The sequence below is a fragment of the Synchiropus splendidus genome, chromosome 5 (genome assembly GCF_027744825.2).
Source record: "Synchiropus splendidus isolate RoL2022-P1 chromosome 5, RoL_Sspl_1.0, whole genome shotgun sequence".
NCBI classification, from domain to species: domain Eukaryota; kingdom Metazoa; phylum Chordata; class Actinopteri; order Syngnathiformes; family Callionymidae; genus Synchiropus; species Synchiropus splendidus.
Genome location: NC_071338.1, coordinates 30,352,592 through 30,373,075, shown reverse-complemented (window position 1 = coordinate 30,373,075; position 20,484 = coordinate 30,352,592). Strand labels below are relative to the sequence as shown.

General features: G+C 45.5%; 2 protein-coding genes and 1 non-coding gene across 4 annotated transcripts; 1 reads left to right on the top strand and 2 right to left on the bottom strand.

Annotated features, from left to right (window-relative positions):
* The first annotated feature begins 1,639 nt into the window (after positions 1 to 1,639).
* Positions 1,640 to 13,215, top strand: zdhhc7 (zinc finger DHHC-type palmitoyltransferase 7). The gene is made up of 8 exons (XM_053866764.1): positions 1,640 to 1,821; positions 3,852 to 3,944; positions 7,835 to 8,185; positions 8,589 to 8,713; positions 8,785 to 8,881; positions 10,214 to 10,295; positions 11,245 to 11,375; positions 11,632 to 13,215. The coding sequence occupies exons 3-8, from the start codon at positions 7,841 to 7,843 to the stop codon at positions 11,812 to 11,814; spliced, it is 963 nt and encodes a 320-aa protein (XP_053722739.1). The 5' UTR covers positions 1,640 to 1,821; positions 3,852 to 3,944; positions 7,835 to 7,840; the 3' UTR covers positions 11,815 to 13,215.
* A 253-nt stretch (positions 13,216 to 13,468) lies between these two features.
* trnas-aga (transfer RNA serine (anticodon AGA)) lies at positions 13,469 to 13,550 on the bottom strand. Its single transcript has one exon. It is a non-coding gene; the product is annotated as a tRNA-Ser (tRNA).
* Positions 13,551 to 15,676: 2,126 nt separating this feature from the next.
* xrcc3 (X-ray repair complementing defective repair in Chinese hamster cells 3) lies at positions 15,677 to 20,192 on the bottom strand. Of its 2 annotated transcripts, XM_053865785.1 has the most exons (7): positions 19,966 to 20,192; positions 18,204 to 18,341; positions 17,871 to 18,083; positions 17,639 to 17,793; positions 17,005 to 17,217; positions 16,338 to 16,372; positions 15,677 to 16,259 (listed from the first exon to the last, which is right to left on the bottom strand). In XM_053865785.1, exons 1-7 carry the CDS (start codon positions 20,045 to 20,047, stop codon positions 16,034 to 16,036), a joined length of 1,062 nt encoding a protein of 353 aa, XP_053721760.1. In that variant the 5' UTR covers positions 20,048 to 20,192; the 3' UTR covers positions 15,677 to 16,033. The 2 variants fall into 2 exon arrangements, with proteins under 2 accessions (XP_053721760.1, XP_053721761.1); XM_053865786.1 differs by lacking the exon at positions 18,204 to 18,341.
* Between the last annotated feature and the right edge of the window lie 292 nt (positions 20,193 to 20,484).

The window sequence follows — 20,484 nt, the reverse complement described above, 5'->3', positions numbered from 1 at the left end:
TGGTGGGGGGGGGGGATGTACCAAAATAATGACGCACATGGGATCTGAAGCCCCTGGCGGGAGATTTAGTTTGATTCATGAGCACTTAGCTTTCATTATTTAATCAAATACAAGTCTTCTAATTACATCAAGAGCAGCGATGGGAATTCTGGTTCAGCCAAGCGGGCCTTGTCTTGTAAGGTGGGGGTGGGTGGTTATCGGTATTGGTGGGTTGATGTTTAACTTCTGGCCTCTGCTGCGACAGTCATTCAGATGCTCATCCAGCCGTGATAAAGATAGAGAGTGGAGCAGTTCTGGAAATGGAAAGTGCTTCAGCCTCCAGATCCAGGCTTTAATCTGCTTGAGAGGATTGCCGGCTATTTCTCCTCCCTCTCTCTCTCTCTCTTCAGCAGACGGCTGATGTTGCTGCTGAACCAGAAAGGAACCTGAGAGCCGGTTCAGTGCAGCTGTAGACTCAGGGCAGGGAAAGGCCAAGCTGCTGCCTCTTTGTTTTTTAATCTACTCTGGCGAGACACGTGACCGCGCCAAGCCGAAGTCCTGCTGCTCCCTGCTGGAGCAAACAGAGCCGCTCTCCCCGGCTGTATTGCTGCCTGTCCATCCTTCAACACCTCCTTCATGCCTTTGCTATTATGAGTCTGTCGTCTTTTTTTCCACACACCTCATTCTATCTGGATCAACTTTGTTCAACAGTTATCCATCCGTTCATCATTTCAATCTCTCTTTCACAAGTTTCGCAGTGGATGTCACAAGTACCATCAATCCATTCCTCCCTTGTCACGTCTTTCTTCTTTCCATCATCACAAGAATAAAAAAACAATGTAAATCAGTGGATGAATGAAGTCCATGTGGCGGTGGGGCACTTTTCTATGGCGGGAAGCTGTTTCCTGGAACTGTTTTTGGCCACAGGTTTCTCAATCGACGGGGTCACAGCACCTCAGTGGCTTAAAGCGTTGGCTTAGCCTCCACGTTAAGTGTTTAAGTGCACGCTCAGTAGCTGCATATAGCGAGCCAACAGCGGTGCGTTTGCACGGGCTGCCACCTTCTGATGGCCCTTCAACATTCGCAACACGTTGTTGCGAACATCTCTGTGCAACAACGTGTTGCGAATGTTGAAGAACTCATGGAACACCTATGGTCACAGAGAGAAGGAATCCACATCACATGGTTCGCAGTTGTCAACACAGTACAGTCAACCAAAACCAAAACCAAACAAACCAAAAAAATAATTTAAACTACAGCACACTGGACGGCAGTGCAGTAACAATACATTCATGGTTTTCATGTTCCAGATCTGCGCTGAATAGATTGGTAGGAGACCAGGATCAAGATCTCATGTCACCATGGAGGAGGAAGAACCACAAAGGGAAGTTGTCAACTTCATGTACTGTGCCAACTACATATAAAATGACTTGTAGAATGCAAAGGTTAGACGTCCTGAGGGTTCTTGAGATACTTCTGTCGATGCAATGTATTGTCAGAACATCTATTTATCGTGAGCCAAGTCCATCAATCACGTGAACATGTTATTTCAGTTTATTTATTCCTCCGTGTTGAAGAACAGCACCCCCACGTGGTGAATATGACGGCTACAGTATCTGAACAGCCACTGGGCTGCGCTCTGCCGGAGAAAGACGAGGTGGTCACGGAAAAGGCCGAGGTGGACCCGGAAGTTCCGATGCTCGCTGTCAGCTCGTTGTCAAAGGATGTGTAGGTGCTGCTCCTTCTTTGGGTACCGACGCCCTTGAGCTGCACAATTCCTCAATTAAAGAGGCGTCGAAATCCACGGGAGAGGTTGCCTGAGTTCGACACACAAATATCACGGTGGGTTATCCCGTTATCCGCACGCACGTTGGATGTGTACAGTGTTAGCTCGCTAGCCTAGCTTCTGCTAGTGGCCAGATTTCGCTGTCAGTCCGGTCGCAGGTGAGGCAAGAAACGCCGCTGTTTACGTTTATCTTGCGGCGTTATCGTCACTCGTGCAATGTTTTTTAAGGAAGGGTTCGAACCGACGACCTTTTGGTTAAGTAAATCGGGCTCCTAATCTCCCGTCCTGTGCCGCTTCAAAGCTGATGGAGACCGGCTTGTCAGCGTGATAGCGAAGGTCGGAACCTGAAGTCTCCGATCACGACAATGGGGCTCGTTTTAAACGGGTTTCCATTGGAACCTCAATAAGTAAACGTTTTTGTTTCTTATCTATGAAAGCAGTCGCGATATCGACCACGCAATAGGCAGTAAACCACAGCCAAGTAAATCTTATGAAGCTTAATCTGGACTCATCTTTAAATGTCTTTCTGATGCAACAAGGCACCGTTTATCATTAAGTGTAAATGCCTGACTCAACAAGCAACAAAGGTAACCAAAGAAGTGGCAAAATTGATTGGTTACGGTTTAAATAACAATACTAAATAAAAGTAGATTTTAAAAATGTCAACAAAAGGGGAACCTTTTTTCACAATTCCATAAATCCATGTTAGTAAAATTACATGATACAAACATTTAGCAACTATTATAGAAATCCTGCTGTGGTTGTAAACAACATGGTAGGCAACCATGTTGTGGATCAAATATTAAATAAAGCAATGCTTGATTTGATTTTCAGGTGTCATGTCGTGATGTTGAATAATACCGTTAAGTCAATGAGGTAAATAAACAACTCTGTAACTTTAAAATGACTTCAGTTATGACGTTGTGATCTCAGGTTTTAAGTCTAATAATTTATTTATTGTTGTTTGTTCAGCTCGTCTGTCAAACCAAATTGACACACTTTCATCTGAGTTTAAGGTTGGATAATGTATTAATGTGAGCATACTTTATTTATGAATTCAAACAACCATTTTGAATAGTCATTTGTGTAAAACACAATTCTGTTTAGCTTATGGAGGTTTCAGGAAGGACCTTTTCTCTCCATGTAAATCATATGTAAACCACCTATAAATACAATTATTTACATTTTCCTTGAGAGTGGTGGCCAACGAGTAGATGATCGATCTGAAGTACCGGTACACAAAAGAGGTCAGAGAGGTGGTGAAACGCAGATTAATCACATATTTTAGTTAATAAGATAATTGATAACTGATATCCCATTGGGCTTTGATAAACCTGCAATTGTTTATGAAAGCTTTATTTTACAAATGGAGCGTATTGACAGCAGATAAGAAATATATATTTGTGAGAGCTTGCAGGTTGGAGATGTGTAAGTCTATCGCAGAGCTTTCATGTATTCATTTTCTTTCTTCTATAAATGTCCATCTCATCTTATCAGCCATGTTATCGTTCACAGTTCACATACAAAATCTAAACATTTACCTTCTCGTTTTCTGTCATTTCCTGTGTCTCAGTGATCCATTTTTAAATTTTATTTTAAGTCACTGTTTCTCTATCAAGCTCCTGACACGCCTTAGTAGCGTATCTTAAATTTCAAATCGCCAAACAATCTGAGATGAAATTTGGCTACCAGTCATGGGGGAATCAGGCACTGAGATGCAGAAGGAAGTGCTAGAAATTCATACATTTTGTACTGAAGTGCAGTTAATTTTTAAAACATATCTTAGTGACAACAGTGCTTGGGATTAAAGTGCTTAAAGTTCACGACCTTGAGTCTGAGCTTACAGCGTGACCATTCATTAAAAATGTAGTTTTCATACACAAGTTTGTCATGGGTTGGCAAAGGTGAGAGGTCACCTAACTTGTTGTTTGTCATGATCTTGCAGCGCAGAGAGAGGACGTGTTTGCTGAGCAAAAACAGAGCGCTCATGATAATGAACTTGCAGATGATTTCTTTAAGAGCACGCTGATGATAATTTCTAAGGACCATATTTGCTGACATAAAAACATCAACGGTTCTTTCACAGGTGAGCAGGATTCAGGCTCAATACATCCAGTCTGTCGGACCACAGGGGCCTCATCCCAGCATGTCTTTGTAGAGAGGAAAACTACCATATCAGGTAAGTAGTCCTGCCTTTGCCCAGCAAACGGAGGCAAGATGGTTTTCCACTTTCCCGGAAAATGTTGACAAGTAGCATTCCTTAGTTCCACAGACAAACTGGAGGTTTGCCGGAAGGAGTTTCAGAGTGACTACGCTTGCTTAGTTCCGTCTGATTTCTAACTAATAGATAAATGATCTACTAATAGTTCATTATACATTGTATAATAAACTGTGTTTATGGCATGAATAGGTGTGTTCGTGTTCTGGTTGAAACCTCATGGGCTTAATATTGTGTAACTTTCAGGCCAAATTTGTTGCAATATTCTACGGGTGAAGGTTCGTGACCACACCAACTGTGGTTGGATTACCGCTGAAAAAAGGAAGTGAGGGCAGCGGATGTTTTTTTTTTGTTTTTTTTTTTGCGCTCCCTGGCAGCGAGACTCCTGTGAAAGAAGCTTGTCTTTCTTAATGGACCTCCCCCTTATTGATCACAGCTGGGATCAATAAGCCTAACAAGCGTGGCTGCTCTACAAAAGCCGCTGATAGTTGTCTAACTTAAATGGGAAAATGACACAGTGATCAACCGAAGTGTTGTCAGCAGGTCTATAATTACAGCATTGTCCGCCGAAGCACTGAAACGCTGCTGTCTGTGGGTCCTTTTCATGAGTGAGGGACAGAAGCAGAGCATGGAAAAAGCTGAGGCAGAAAAAAAAATCCCTTCAATGTGAGGTGAAAGAAGATTTAAAAAAGAGAAAAACTGAAGTCAAGAAAGTGGCAGTGGTCGAAGAGAACATTCTCTGAGAATCAAAAGCTGTTGCTGATGTGTAGTTTCGTATCTGTGAACCGTCATCCATTGTCTTAATTAGATCAAATACATTTTCAGAAGGGCTGGTATTCAGTTTCAGCATGAGCAGTGAGGGCGTGCTGATAAGTGACTCTCAGTTGTGTGTAGTGTGTGTGCTGTCAAGCTCAGTCTGCATGATCCCTGGGTTTCCTGGGAGTCAAACCCTGGTTTGAAACCCAATAAACCCGAGGACTGACAGGCTCCAGACCATGGTCCAGAAAAGAGACTGTCTTTTGACGTGTAGCAGTAAGTCGACAGGAAATCGTGCTCTCAAATATGTCACTTGATCATTATTAAAGAAAGCACTTCTGTGTCTTTGATTCTGACATGGAGCGCTCACAAATGTGTGCGCAGTGGATGAGTTTAGACCAGTGAAATGAAAAACCTCTGTCGTAAGCACAAGAAACCCGCGAGCGTGATCACATGACCGGAGGACTAATGACGAGTAGTTCTAGTCCCTTGCTGCTGTTTATATTGTGATGGTAACTTCCACACACTGCATGAAAATCACAGACAAACAGAGAAGAATGCAAAAGCAGGAAATGACTGAGGCATATTTGGACAGGCATATTCTGGGCTGAATGACTGACATTTTCAGAGCGAGCCAGAACGCGCTCTGATGTGTGTGCGAGATTCTGTTTGTGTGGTTGTTTCTGAAGTGTAAAGATGTTTGGACTAGGGCTGGGTATCGATTCTAATTTCAAGAATTGATTCGATTCCGATTCTCATGACTTAGAATCGATTATCACGATTTGATTTGATCCGATCCAATCTCGATTCAGGTGAGTATTTAAACCATTTTCTGAGCTGTTGCCATAATCACATGACAAGTTACGCAACGTATTAATACGATTATCATATTGACATTCAACAGGAAAGTAATGAAGGATTCATAGTAAATGATAATAAAGATCCAGACAGAAGGCCAGATGTGACTGCTCATGGGACTGGTGCATTATTAGAAATAGGACATTAAAAATTCACCCTAAAGATGCTGCTGTTTAATACTAATGCATTTTTATGTTATTATCAAAATGAAAAAAAGATATTCTCAGCCACTGAAAATGTAAACAGAGTGCTGGTTACGGACTTCACAGCAACCTGACGGTCATTGCGCAGTATGTAAACAGTTCTCTGTGGTCTGTAGCACGTACGACAAAAGGTTCCACTCCTCATCAATATAGTGAGTTGTCAGACTCGCGTAAGATTACGAAGCCACAGATGTCCACGTATCACTTGTAATGCCGACCCTGACTGCTGACTGAAGCTTACTTTTCACGTTTTCTTTTACTGACTGGTGCATGTTTGGGATAACAGACAGTGCGTGCAGAGTTGCCCGGTAGTGGTAACGTTCGCTCGAGTTTCATTTGTTGTACCCGGTGGATGGCTTGGAAAGGGGCGCTGGTTGATGTCGCGTCACGTGACTCATGAGGTCGTCAAAGGGCTTGGACTTCACCCGAAGAATATGTGTTAAAACGTAAATTAATAGTATTAATCCGATCTTTGGACCTACGAATCGATTTTATGGAATTGATGTACGAATCGATTCAGAATCAGAAAATCGATTTTTTTAAAACACAGCACTAGTTTGGAGACTCGAGTTCTCAATTAGCATGTTGGGCCTAACAGCGACTCTTGTCATCGTGATTTGAAGTAAAAACTAGGAACGGTTTTCTTCTAGTTACACAATGCTGTGTGTGTCATTATACACTTATTATAGAATTTATCCCTATAGAAGTACTGGACTTTACACTATTGCGTGAACACTCCATGACCTGCTCCTTTGTATCTATAGCACCTGGACTGATGCTCTTAAATGTATTGGATTATTGGGGGGCTGGAGAAGACAATGAGTGGACAATAAATGATTGTATTATTCATAAATAAAAGTCCAACACATACAGTCACTATCTGTGTTAACCTCAGGGTGCTGAGCAGCAGAACCTCAGAAATATTATAAGCCTGTATTCCTGACACACGCACGCACGCACGCACGCACGCACGCGCCCATCTCATCTCCTGGATCAGTTTCCCTACGGTCCCTGCAGGCAGCCATTGATTTTTCTAGAAGCTTTGAGCTTTTTCTGTTTGGTCCTGCTGGATTATTACTGACCTTGACACAGCAGCCAGAGACAGGTTTTCATGGTTGCTTCCAAATAAAAGCTCTGTGGTAGTGTATACCCGAAATATATACAGTAGGAAGGAAGCTATCACATAGATGCTTGGGGTTCTTTATGTGCTCTCAAACTGCGGAATTTTCTACTTCGTTCGTGACATGAATTAGGGCTGTGAATCTATTTTTGAAAAGGAATTTTATCAATTCATAATGAAATAATTGCATTTTAATTTTTGACACCAGAATGATTGAATTACAGTTGACTCTTAAACATCAGTGTGGAAGTGCACCAGTGTTGGGCAAAGGTGTTTTTGACTTAGATCCAGGTGGCACAATGCCATTTCATCATCAGGGATGCTTTGGTCATGACTTTGACTTGACATTGTGTGTGATGCACATGCAGTTGGTCCCCTGAAAATGTTCCCTTTGAAAGAAACTTTATACGTGATGGTTCGCTGAGGTGTCATGAAACGTGTCCTTATTTTCAGAGGCCATCAGATGGCACTGTCCGCTGTAAAATGTTTGAACTTGAACAACTAATTCAGTGAAACCTAACATTTCTATACCAAGAGCACCTTCTAGTGGATATGAGGACAGTGTTTCATCAACCCTTCAGTACTGTTTCTTGATACCTCACTACCTCACTTGTAGAGAGGATGGGCTGTTTGGTTTCATGAATTAGTGTCCTTCTTTTTAGAGCTCAGTAAGCGGCGCTGTCAGTGAGGTTTCATTGAATTGGTTGTTGAAATCCATAGATTTCAGTGCCATCGAGTTTGCACTGAACTCAGTTATCAGTGTAGTTGAAGACATCCAAGTCACCCGGCTCTCAGTGCTGTTTGTTTAGTCATCACCTGTGATGACTTTAGAACAGAGAGAGAATATAGATGTTTATGAGTATGGTGATCTGTTCATGACAGAGATTAAATGGTTGCAACAATCTCCTCCTCAGGACAGGATGCAGTCTTCCAACCACCGACTGCGAGACATGGAGCAGCACCATCCGCTGCTCTCCGCCGGCAGCGACGTGGAGTCAGGGAGCATGGCGGCAGGGGTGATGGTGGGGGGTTCCCACGCGGGTCACTCCAGTGGAAACCGGCCGCTGTGGTTCATCCAGGACAGCTGCGGAATGGTGTGTGCCACCATCACCTGGTTCCTGGTCCTCTACGCTGAGTTCGTGGTCAACTTTGTCATGCTGCTGCCTGCAAGGAACTTTTGGTACTCGCTGCTCAACGGTGCCGCCTTCAACTCCCTCGCTGTCTTGGCGCTGGCCTCGCATCTGCGCACCATGCTGACCGACCCGGTGAGGAGAAGTGAATCCCACATAAATGATCAGTCTCAGCGTGGCGATGGTTATTGCTCGTCCAGTTTCTGGAAACATTTGAGATGGGAACAGCCTGGGAGAGGTCAGCTCATGTCTCAGGTTTCCTGCCCTGCTGTTCCAACCATGACTCAGGTCCATTCTGGGGAAGTCAATGTCACATGATCGCGCTTCATTGTGGTTTGCGTGACTCAGTATCTCAGCAGAAGCAGTTGACTCTTGGAAACACTTTGATGTTTAATGTGTACAACTGTATGGGAACAGCAATAGCTTCACATCTAATTCTATAGTTGAGGATTGTCTGTGGTATTTTTGCTCTCAAACAGCAGGTGCATCTTCACGTCAGTTTGGCTCGAATTAAAAGCCTCCATCTGATCTCTAACAGGGTGCAGTTCCAAAGGGCAACGCCACCAAAGAGTACATGGACAGTTTGCAGCTGAAGCCTGGTGAGGTCATCTACAAATGTCCCAAGTGCTGCAGCATCAAACCTGAGAGGGCGCACCACTGCAGGTCAGTCCGCCGACCCCTGTTCTGTGCACGTTTGAGCTGCTCCTGACCCACGTCTGTCTCTCTGGCTGCAGCATTTGTAAGCGATGCATCAGGAAGATGGATCACCACTGTCCCTGGGTCAACAACTGCGTGGGCGAAAAGAACCAGAGATTCTTCGTCCTTTTTACTGTAAGTAGAAACCGTTTGCTATTTTCACTTCTGGTTGCACGAGCACAAGAACTTCTCAGAAACCTCCTCAGGCCTGAGCTACACTCTTGAAGGGGTCTGCACCTGTTGATGTGAGGCAGCTGCCACAACACCCCTCCTCCTTCAGCTCAGCTGTGTGCACATAATGTTTAATACTGCCACTTCCTTTCTGAGTGCTGACCTTCTGTCTGAGGGCTTCCAACACGACTCAGTCTTTACCAAGACATGTGGCGCCAGTGAAGATGCTGGTTTGCAAACTTGAGTCGTAGTTTTTGACTGAGGAAAACTCTTTAGATTTTTTTCAGAAAGTGGATTTCTCTGAACTAAGTTTGAGTTTTTTCTCCTAACAGAAGTGAGTTACGAAATTCACAGGGTTTTTCCGCTGTTACATTTTTGCCCTTATTTTGAAATTGATGCTGTAAACTGCTGATTCTTGCTTCAAGGACCCAGAGTTGTGTATTTATCTTCTCCTCAAATCGTTTCGGGGGTTCTCTGTTAGGACTATGACCATTCAATTGTGCATGTGTTTGTTGAGCAACCACTCCAAGACAGATGGACGAATTTCAGTAAAACTGTCTGGGCTGGTTGAAGATGAGCTGAAGTTGTGTTTTTAGTGCCATTGTGGGTTTTTTTTTTAGAACGTTCTATAGTTAGTTTCAATTGGCCAGGCAGCAGATCCGGTCACGTGAGGAGCTGCGGTTTAAACAGACTGAAAACAGACATTGTCAGTTAATACAACCTCCCTTACGATTGAATAAATCATCTGTCATGTGACTATGAAGACAAATTTGGATTTACTGACGTTTTGACATGCGACGCTTCTTCATGTCTGGCGTGTGTTATGAAGGAGAGCTTTAGAGCTACCACCATCTGCTGTCTGCTTTGACCTCATTACCCGCCGAATACAGAAGGTGAAATATGTTGATAAAATTTGTGTAAGGACAGTGGTTTTGGTTGAAAGAATGATCTGGATCTGGATGTGCATCTTTGTATCCAAATGATGCCTCGCTCAAAAAAAGCATGTGGTCGTCTGCTCACTGCGCGCGGATCAGAGGTCGGCCCAAACTACCCACAATCCTTTGCGATCTGCTTTCAACTGATCAGAACTTTCAGTCATGATGTCTTTAGAGAAGCTTAAACAAGCCTTTTTAGAGAAACAAATCTCTGTGAGCCGTGAGGAGCGCTGTGTTTCTGTAAATGTTGAGGTGATGTTTCAAAGCCAACATTTAATTCATGGAAAAGACTCTTCTTCAAGTGTTCTTGATGCCTCCCCAGTGTTTCTTCAGCCCCCACTAACGTCTTCTCTCTCCTCAGATGTACATAGCCTTGATTTCGGCGCACGCCCTCGGCCTCAGCGGCATGCACTTCTTCACCTGTATCAAACTCCAGTGGGACGGTGAGGCGACTTTTCTTGTCACAAACTACTCACCAGTTGCAACAGCTGAGGCCGACACAGCTCGCAGACAGACAGCGCGAGATCAAAGGACAAAAACAAGTGAATTAAATACACATTTGGGGAGATTCATGTTGGCCTTTGATCACACCCTTTTATGTCTGCACTGCGCTTGGCAGCTCAAATGATTTCAAATGTTTTCTCTCCAATGAGCTGTCTGGCTGCTATTGGTTTTCTCATGTCAAACTATATCAAAGATATCAGTACTTTGATGTACATACTTGGTCTTATTTTCATTATGAAAGCAGACGAGTGACCTCTGTGTGTTGCTGTCAACAGTCAACTCACGTCCATCCTTTCACTGAGAGGATTCAGGTCCAGGCCATGAGTCTAGAAAGCTTCTCGTCAAGTCTGTGAATGTCAGTGTCAAAGTCTTTGTGGACCAACAGGGAGTGACATATTGTTTCTGAAATCCCTGCAAGCCAAGTGTGTGCCAGGGATTTTCGTGTCATTTTAAAGACTGCTGTGTGTACTCCAGGGTAGACTACTTCATTGTTGGTACAATTGATAGAAATGTGGTTTTAAAAATGCAGGATGAGATGAGATAGCGAAATATTTATATGGTGCTGATGGGCTTCATCAGATGTTGTCATCATCTTCAACGCCCACTAGATGGCGCTGTCTGCTTCAGTAGATTTTGATTTGAGCTTCACTTCATTTTTAAACCAAGAGCGCCACCTACTGAGCTTTGAAAAGGAGGACCCTTTGGTGAGAAGCCTCATCAGGCCATCACAACTTGGACATGTGCTTCACCTGAACACTGACAGGCTAAATAATAAAGATGCATTTATAAAAGAAACTATATGTGGGAGAATCACTGCGGTCATTTTCTGCAAAGCTCGGTGTTTTCTTTATGAAGAGTAAGAAGAAATCTTGTGTTTTGTGCGAGCAGAGTGCAGCGAGTTCTCTCCGGGCGTGTCCGTGCTGCTGCTGATCTTCCTCTGTCTGGAAGCCATCCTCTTCCTCACCTTCACAGCCGTCATGTTCGGAACCCAGATTCACTCCATCTGCAACGATGAGACAGTAGGTTTCTGCTTACGTTTCCTACCTGCAGGTCCCTGAAGAGAACTCCTGTCCTTCTTGTTTTAAACCTACTCTTCATTTGTATTTTAATAGGGTAAGGACCTCTGAAGGTCATGATAGTGCGAGTCAATCTAGTTAAGCTATGACCTGTGACCTTACGGTCCGTAAATGACGGTGTGTTTCACTAAAGCCAAGCATTTTCCCTGTGTGCGGTTCTGCCTGATCCCAGTCTCTGAGGACTTCAAATGTCTTCCAGGAGATTGAACGTCTGAAAAACGAGAAGCCCACGTGGGAGCGGCGCGTGAGGTGGGACGGCATGAAGACGGTGTTCGGCGGGCCGCCCTCGCTGCTCTGGTGCAACCCCTTCACGGGCTTACGACTGCGGCGCCTCTTGCTCCAGACCACGGGGCGTCGCGCCGGGTCCGAGTTCTCCGTCTGAGCTGGCTCCCTTCAGGCGGGGCGGGAGATACGGAAGAGAAACTCTGAAACTCTCACTGAGTCTTGTTTGTTTTTATCGCATGCAAGATCGAAGTCTGGTGTGGAGACGCCCCTGGTAGTGAGACGCTGTGGACGCTTCAGGAACAGAGGGTCTCCAGACGGACGCCTGTGGTGCGCCTTCATCATTGGAGATACCAGGGTTAGGGTGACGCCGGGCCTCCGTCCTCATGGAGACTGTTTTTAGCTTTTCCAACCGACGGGAGACTCCTGGTCGGTCGGGATGAATTTTTTATCAAAACCATGTGGATTTCACGTCACCTTTTTAGTCGCCTGTTGGCTCGGACCTGCTGCTTCACTGAACCTGTGCATATCCACGGCAACTGCAGCTGCTCTAAGACTGAATGTGAATAGTTCCACCGGCATATCTTACTCTCTCTGGGCCCAGTTATCTTATTTTTAAACTTCCAGTCTTGGGGGGACCTCGAAGGTCTTCCTGCGACGCCAAACCTTTCCAGCAGTACCTGAACAACACACGCCTCTTTGCATCGTCAACCCGATTTGACGACTCTTCTCGCTCTTTTATCAACTTTGGAATTTTGCACTGGATTTCCGTGGCTTTTTTAAATCTGGAATTTCTCACCCGAGTGTGACCGGATGACTTCTGCTGGATATGGAGGGCCACTTTTACTGGACAACATGCTGGTGTTTTTTGTGGGTCGTTGACACTAAGTCAGGGGTGTGAGGGGGGTTCCCATGCTGTGATGAAGAATGTTGGGGAAGGGCGGGGGGGTCGTTCACTCTGAGATTCATCAACACTGTTCAGCTGTCTGTGAGTCCATGCTGCCTTGCCATGAAGCGACTAGTGTCGTGGTATATGGAGCATCTCTCCTGCCGGGAGTGCATTGTGACCGGACCAGGCTCCGCTGCAGCTCATGGGGCAGAGGAGTTACGTTTAGCTCACTGGTGATGCAGTTCCGAGGCATGAACTGTTTGGCAAGATTGTCAAAACTTTGGGCATTGACCACCACAACAAGTCACTTTTCAAGCTCAGATTGCGTTTTAGTGTTTGATCAAACCGAGCTGATCGCTGCCTGAGACGTCTCAAGCTTCCTGGATCTCGAGCTGTCACCGTTAAACTCTTGGCTGGAGTTGCTCGACATAATCAAGTATTTTATTGGAACGGTCCCGAGTCATTAGCTGACAGAGTCGTGGACGTGCGCGGCGGAAGGTCCGTCGACCGACGTGCTCCCTGGCGCACGCCGCTTCACTCGCCGACAAGTTTAAGCTTGCTGCTGCCCTGAGAGAAACTCCGACTATATCAATCTTCCGGTGATCGGTTGGAGGTTTTTATTTTTTAATTATTGTGTCATGATCTTCAAATGTCATTCTTTTTACATAATAAACTGACATGTTCAAGCACGTTCTGTTTTCTTTCTCGTGTTTCAGAGCATCACACGATGATCAACCATGAAGCTTTTAAGATTAAACACCGTAGATGAGTGACTGAAGGTTCGACCTTCACGGTTCGTCATATAAAAGGCGCGAGGTGGAAGACCACGACGACCTCTCCAGCTGTTGGCTCTGTAGAGCATCATGTTCAACGTCGATCACCTGCTCGTTGATCACGTGACGGCCAAAAACAAAAAAGGTTCTTGCGTTGTCGGCAGGATTCGAACCTGCGCGGGGAGACCCCAATGGATTTCTAGTCCATCGCCTTAACCACTCGGCCACGACAACATGCTACGTAATGGTTCCTGTGTCGTATTTCCGACTGATGACGTCTGATAAGTTCATTTCAATTCAGTCACAAGAGCGGACGCCAACTGTTGCAAGTCGCCATGAATGTCCACTCACCGTTGATGTTTGGGGTGTGATATATACACGGAAACGTGACTAAAACACCCAGAAGTTCGGTCTCGCTTTATCGTTTTTCTGGTGACGTCACCACGCAGCGACTACTAAACCTAAATTACAGTTAATGTTTACATTGTATCGTACCATTTGTATGTTGAGCGATCATATTTGCACTAGTTTCCCCTCAAGTTTATCAAGCACTCCACATGCTGCATCTATGAACATAAACGACGCGAATACGCTGTGCAGTTTCTAAATAAATATTGTAAATAGTTGTAACACAAACACGTTTTTTTAGTGTTCGCTCAGAAACAGATTGAGAGAAGCAGAAGGACACACAGCTTCACCTGTCCAACACGAGTCTGCTCCTCAGCACATCGCAAAATGGCTTCGCCTCTTTACTGCCACGTCACCGGAGAACACTTGTAAATATTGAAATATTTTTTGTCTATACATTACACGCCAGACATCAACGGTGAGTGCCAACAGGTGGACTTTGCCACTTTTTGAGCGTTAAAGAAGTAAACAAACTTATCTGACGTCATCAGTCATCGACGGAAATGTCCGGTAGCGCCGCCGCGAGGAAATTTAAGTAACCGAGAAAATGACTTACCAACATCAGCTTTAGGATCCGGGAGTGACGCAGGTGTAGTTAATTGTGCGTGTGTTTTTTATATTTCGTACACATTTCGATTTTACAAAGTCGCTTGTTTTACTTTATTTCGCATATTGCAACACACTTGATACCCACTTGAGGGCGCTGTTGCATCATTCATTTTCTCGCCTTATTTTCCCCTGATTTCATAACGTCACACGTTCTACCGAGACATTGAACGGTAAAACTCGCGAGTCCACGCTGTCGACGATGAGCACCTGATGCACAAATTCGCTTTTCAAACACAATATCTTCTTCTTCTTTCTCTCTCTTCTCTCTTTCAGCTTCTCCCTTTGCGGGGGGCCACAGCAGATCATCTTCCTCCATCTCCCCCTGTCCTCTGCTTCCTCTTCTCTCAAACCTCATGTCCTCCTTCACCACCTCCATCAATCTCCTCTGTGGCCTTCCTCTCCACCTTCTGCCTGGCAGTTCCAACCTCAGCATCTTCCTACCAATGTACTGGCTCTCTCTCTCCTCTGTACATGTCCAAACCATCTCCATCCAGCCACTTCTTCACCTCTTTCTCACACTCTCCATGGCCCTGGACAGGAGCCTCCATACTTCAAACCCTCCACCTTCTTCATCTCTGCATCCTGTAACTTCACCTGTCCACTTGGCTCCCTCTCATTCACACACATGTATTCCGTCTTACTGCGGCTAACCTTCATTCCTCTCCTTTCTAAGGCAAACCTCCACCTCTCTAGCTTATCTTCTACTCGCTCCCTGCTCTCACCATAGATCACAACGTCATCTGCAAACATCATTGTCCAAGGGGCTTCTTGTCTGTCAACCTGTCCATCACCTTGGCAAACAAGAAGGGGCTCAGAGCTGAGCCTTGGTGCAGTCCCACCTCCACCTTGAGCTCCTCTGTTACACCTGCAGCACACCTCACCACTGTCTCACACCTGACATTCATGTCCTGCACCACTCCAACACACTTCTCTGCCACTCCAGACTTCCCTATACAATACCACAACTCTTCTCTCGGCACTCTGTCGTATGCTTTCTCCAGGTCCACAAAGACACAATGGAGCTCCTTCTGACCTTCTCCGTACTTATCCATGAACATCCTCAAAACAAACACTGCATCTGTGGTGCTCTTTTTTGGCATGAAGCCAAACTGTTGCTTGCGTATCTCACTTGTTGTTGAAGATGGGCACCGCCACACTTCTCCTCCATTCCTCAGGGATCTTCTCACTCTCAGAGACCTTGTTAAATGTTCAAGCCACCTCTCCTAAACACTTACAGACCTCCACAGGTGTATCATCAGGACCCACTTCCTTTCCACTCTTCATCCTCTTCAATGCCCTTCTCACTTCAGCCTTACTAATCTTTGCCACGTCCTGATCTACGATGGTCACTTTTCAAACACAAGATATTCACCAAAAATCTTTCTGGTCTTAGGTTTTTCTGTTTTCTTTACTTAATATTTTCTGGAAAAAGCTAAATTGTCCGATTTTTACATTTACTAGTAAAAGTATAGTAAATAAATAACTAGTAAAAAATGATAAAACTAACATATTAAGAAACAAACAGACGCCAAATTTATGATGAGCATTCAATTATGTAAGCATAAAACCACAGCACATTTTCATTTAATCTCTTTAAAAATGACAGGTTTCCCAGCCGATTGTGGTTTAATAACTGTTGTCACATGAATGTTCATGCCGTCGCAAATAAAGTTCAAGACGCTCCAAGCTCAGAGGCCAGCTCATGAGGACTCAGGTCTCTGGACTCCTCGGACTCCCTCCATCCAGACAGCCACGTGGCATCCGTCCCTTGCCAGGTGAGGAGCAAACACCACCTCCAGCCTGCGGAGGGCGCTACACTGTCCGCTCTGGCTCACCTGCTCCCTCAGTCGGTGCATCATGAGGCGGATCGTGACCATGTTGGCCCAGGTGAGTCCCAGAGCCGGGGCCACGCCGGAGGACAGGGGGCTGAGGGAGAGGTGGTTACCCACAATCCTGCTGTGAAGCGCTGCAGGTGCAAACCTCACTACACAAGACTCTACTCACCCCAAACTGCCGTCAGAGCTGAAGACGTCCGTCACCTGAAACACACATGGAGGGTTTAGGTTGTTGTGTGGAGCAGAGTAAGGCCTCCACCCGTCGTCTTCCTCCTCTGTATCTTCAACCTCAGTATGGTCGCCTCTGTATCTTCTCCTCTGTATCTTCTCCAATGTATATTCAACCTCTGTATCTTCTCCTCAGTATTTCACCACAGTATCTTCAAGCTCAGCATCATTTCCTCAGCATCATTTCCTCAGTATCTTCTCCTCTGTATCTTATCCTATATATATATTCAACCTCAGTATCTTCTCCTCTGTATCGTCAACCTCAGTATCTTCTCCTCTGTATCTTCTCCTATATATATATATATTCAACCTCAGTATCTTCTCCTATATATATTCAACCTCAGTATCTTCAACCTCAGTATCTTCTCCTATATATATTCAACCTCAGTATCTTCAACCTCAGTATCTTCTCCTATATATATTCAACCTCAGTATCTTCAACCTCAGTATATTCTCCTCTGTATCTTCTCCTCAGTATCTTCTCCTCTGTATCTTCAACCTCAGTATCTTCTCAGTATTTTCACCTCAGCATCTTCTCCTGGGCATCTTCAACTGTGTGTGTGTGTGTGTGTTCTGACTGATGTATCGGCGCATCACAGTTCCATCACCTGGTTGATGCACAGCACAGCGGCTCCGAACTGGTCACTCAGGTGCCTCAGCGTGGACGACAGACCCGTCAGCTCCCTCGCTCTGTTCACCCAGTCGTCGGCTTCAAACTCACACCTGAAGAGTGCCGCCACCGAGTCCACGACCAGGAGGCGGACGGTTCCACGAGCCAGCAGCAGGGGGACTCGCTGGGTGAGGCACTTCTGCAGAGCCGCCTGGATCACACGGATCACTGAGTTTACCTGACTTGCTTCTGAGGAGATTCTGTTCACCAACAACATAGACAACAAACCTGAAGCTCCAGTGCATCGTGCTTGTTTGGGTTGTGACGAAACTAAGCAATAAGAACTAGACTGATCCAAATATATTTTTCACTTGTATTCAAAGGCTTTTGACTGACATGAACTACATCATTTTGAGCACTAAATTTTCAGGCAACGATTTGTGTTTAGCAACAGAAGTGAAGGGTCTCAGTCTCGAAGGAAGTTACTGCAGAAATACATGCAAATAGCAGGAAACGTCTTGTTTTTAGAATGAAGTTATCAAGCTGTTTCTGTTTCCACACTTGGCAACTGATCAGTGAAGACACGTGTTGAAGTCCAGCCAGGCGCCTCACTGACTGCACCTGAGTCTCACCAGGTCTGCAGCGTGCTCCACGTAGATGTTGTCGCTGAAGCGCAGACTTCTGACCAGCTCTTCAGGGACGTCCTGGCGCAGGCAGCGCTGCCCTACGATCAGCTGCTGGAGACGCTTGCTGGGGAAGCTGTCCTCGGTGGAGATGAAGACGGCTCCTGTATCACAGGAGGACAGACCTGACCCCCTGCTGGAGAAGACCCGGACCCTGGCTCGACCACCACCCGCCACTGACCTGAACTCAGGCCGCCATGTTGGCGGGGGAACTGGACGGAAAGGCAGAGCTGCAGTGCCAGCTGGGTCTTCCCGGCGCCGCTCTCTCCCGCCAGCTCGGTGATGCCCCCTACAGGCAGACCCCCCCTCAGCAGCTGGTCCAGCAGAGGACATCCCAAACTTAGCCTGAGGTCACCATCCAACCACTTGCACTTCTCAAGATCAAGAAGGTTCACTGCAGAGACAGGGACAGGAGCATTCGGAAGTAGCAGAAGAGGTCAAAGGTCAGGCTCATTTTCGGGGATTAACGACTGTAGGAGAAGCTGCCGAGTCGGGAGGAGGACCAGCACCTGACCTGGGGTAGGGGGGTGGTGCCTGCAGGCTGATGCTGCAGCGAGAAGAAGGCACTGGACGTCTGAGCGAGACAGGCCGGTGGCCTTCTGTAGCTCCAGCTCAGAAGAGCACAAGATTTCCTGGACGGACGAGATCCTGGCTGCAGAAGGAGGAGGAAGGTGATGAGCGACGCGCCACTTCGGATCTTTAAAGTCATGAGAAACGGGTCGCGTTTCAACAGGACGCAACTGCTGAAACAAGCTAACCTTCCTTGTCAACGTCTTTGTGGATGATGGAGCAGCTCCAGGGGAAACACAAGCAGCGTGGGACCATTGTAATCTCCTATTGGAAAATAATGTATTTCTCCAGGTTTTACCCAGTTTGTACGGAGCCCCTCAGGGGACATGACAAGAAAAAAGAAAGACAAATAGTATTGCGAGATCTCGCAAGAGTATTGCGACACAATACTAGTTTGAAGTGACGTCGTAACTACTTCCTGATCAAACCACCATGGCGAGTCAGCATCCATGGGAAAGTTTCGTTGAATGTTATTTTGAAATTGGACTAAAATATGAGGACATACAGTCCGTGCTTCGTCGCAAGCATGGTTTTGAAATCAGTGTCAGGTCCTCCATGACTCCTCTACTTCTCGCAGCAGAATCAATACATTTGAACGGCGTGAGATGTTGCAAAAGTATTGTAGCGTCTGCTGGTAGTAGACAAAAACAGCCATAGTTTAGTTTCTTCTTTTATTTCACTCAAACACTGTGTACTGGTAGCCAGAAAACAGAGCAATTGCAGTTCCTCGCTCTCTCCACCCTCACTCACTCGTCACTACTGAACTCATAAAAGAACAGTAGCATAAACCCATTCACATTATTGCGAGATCTCGCATAACTTATTTTCTTTTGGTCATGTCCCCTTAGAATCAGAATCAGAATCAGAATAGAATTTATTGCCATGGTCAGTGGGGGTTCACCAACTAAGTGCCCAGAAATAAAGTGCTGTTAATAAAATAAAATAAAATAAAGGCTGATCACAAATTTAACAGTCTGATGGCTGAGAATCAGAATCAGAATCAAATTTATTGCCATGGTCAGTGGGGGTTCACCAACTAGGAAAGTGCTCTGAAATAAAGTGCTGTTAAATAATATATAAATATAATATATAAAATAAAATAACAAAGGCTGATCACAAATTTAACAGTCTGATGGCTGAGGGGAAGAAGCTGTTCCTGTGACGGGAGGTTCTGGTCTGGATGGACCGTAGCCTCCTGCCAGAGGGAAGAGGAACAAACAGTCCATGTTCAGGGTGAGAACATGTAAGTTTGTCTCAGATTCTCAACTTGTCTGGTTCTATTTCAAATGAATTTCAAGGTAACTCTTAATTCACCATTCACATTATTCTTATTATTTTTAATTTTAAAACATTGGAAAAACGTATTTGGAATCATACAATATGAATGCAAAGACTTAAATGATATTATTGTACACACCGGATCATCAAACCGGTGACAATTCACTCTGTCAAGCAGGTGGCGTGCAGGGACTTTTTATGTCCAGCAGGTGTCAGTATTCAGTGACACAGTATCAACACGGTTTGTCATTGTGTTGAAACGCTTTAAGATGCCTCATGTATCCGTCACTAGTAATAATAATATCCACTTTGACAGTCTCTCGCTCTCGCACTGTTTAGCTTGCGGGTCACTGAGCCGCCCAGTCTGACGTTTCCGACATGTCTGATCCACGCTCGAGCTACTTGCTCCAGCGGTCGGCGGCTGGTACCTCGGCTCACTGCGGCTCGGATCCGAGGGTGAAGCTCCAGCTGATCCCAGTCGCGTCTCCCGCCAGACGAAGGCTCCGCCATCTTGAAAGCGAGAGGACAACTGCGTCCGTTTGCCTCCAGAACATCGCACAAACTTCAATAATCTCCTCGGATATTACAGATGTTGACGCTCATGATCAGCCAGCAGCCGCTGTTGACTTCAAACGCCCGCGCTTGGAATGATCACGTGACGAGTCGCACGCTTCCTGTTTGGGTCGCGCTTGAATGACGTTTGAGTCGCTGGTTCGCTACATGTCTTGTCACGTGGCCTAAACAGGAAGCCGGGCTTTAGCGGATATTTTTCCATTTTCATCTATTTAAAAAAGCCACCGCCTTTCATCTGACTAAGCATCAGTATTGAAACACGTTTAGAAAAGAGACTATTGAACATGAATGTGGACATAATGTGGCTCTCGGTGGCTGTTGGGTCGAACCACCTCTCCGAGTCGTGGGGAGTCAGTGATATTTATTCAGATTTA

Bases quoted from the DNA above. Each gene is read 5' to 3' on its own strand.
- zdhhc7 (XM_053866764.1), top strand. From the start codon at position 7,841: ATGCAGTCTTCCAACCACCGACTGCGAGACATGGAGCAGCACCATCCG. The intron at 8,186-8,588 runs GTGAGGAGAAGT...GATCTCTAACAG, and splicing joins GCACCATGCTGACCGACCCG to GGTGCAGTTCCAAAGGGCAA. The intron at 10,296-11,244 runs GTGAGGCGACTT...TTGTGCGAGCAG, and splicing joins TATCAAACTCCAGTGGGACG to AGTGCAGCGAGTTCTCTCCG.
- xrcc3 (XM_053865785.1), bottom strand. From the start codon at position 20,047: ATGGCGGAGCCTTCGTCTGGCGGGAGACGCGACTGGGATCAGCTGGAG. The intron at 18,084-18,203 runs GTCAGGTGCTGG...CTGTCTCTGCAG, and splicing joins GCACCACCCCCCTACCCCAG to TGAACCTTCTTGATCTTGAG. The intron at 17,794-17,870 runs GTCAGTGGCGGG...CCTGTGATACAG, and splicing joins ACATGGCGGCCTGAGTTCAG to GAGCCGTCTTCATCTCCACC.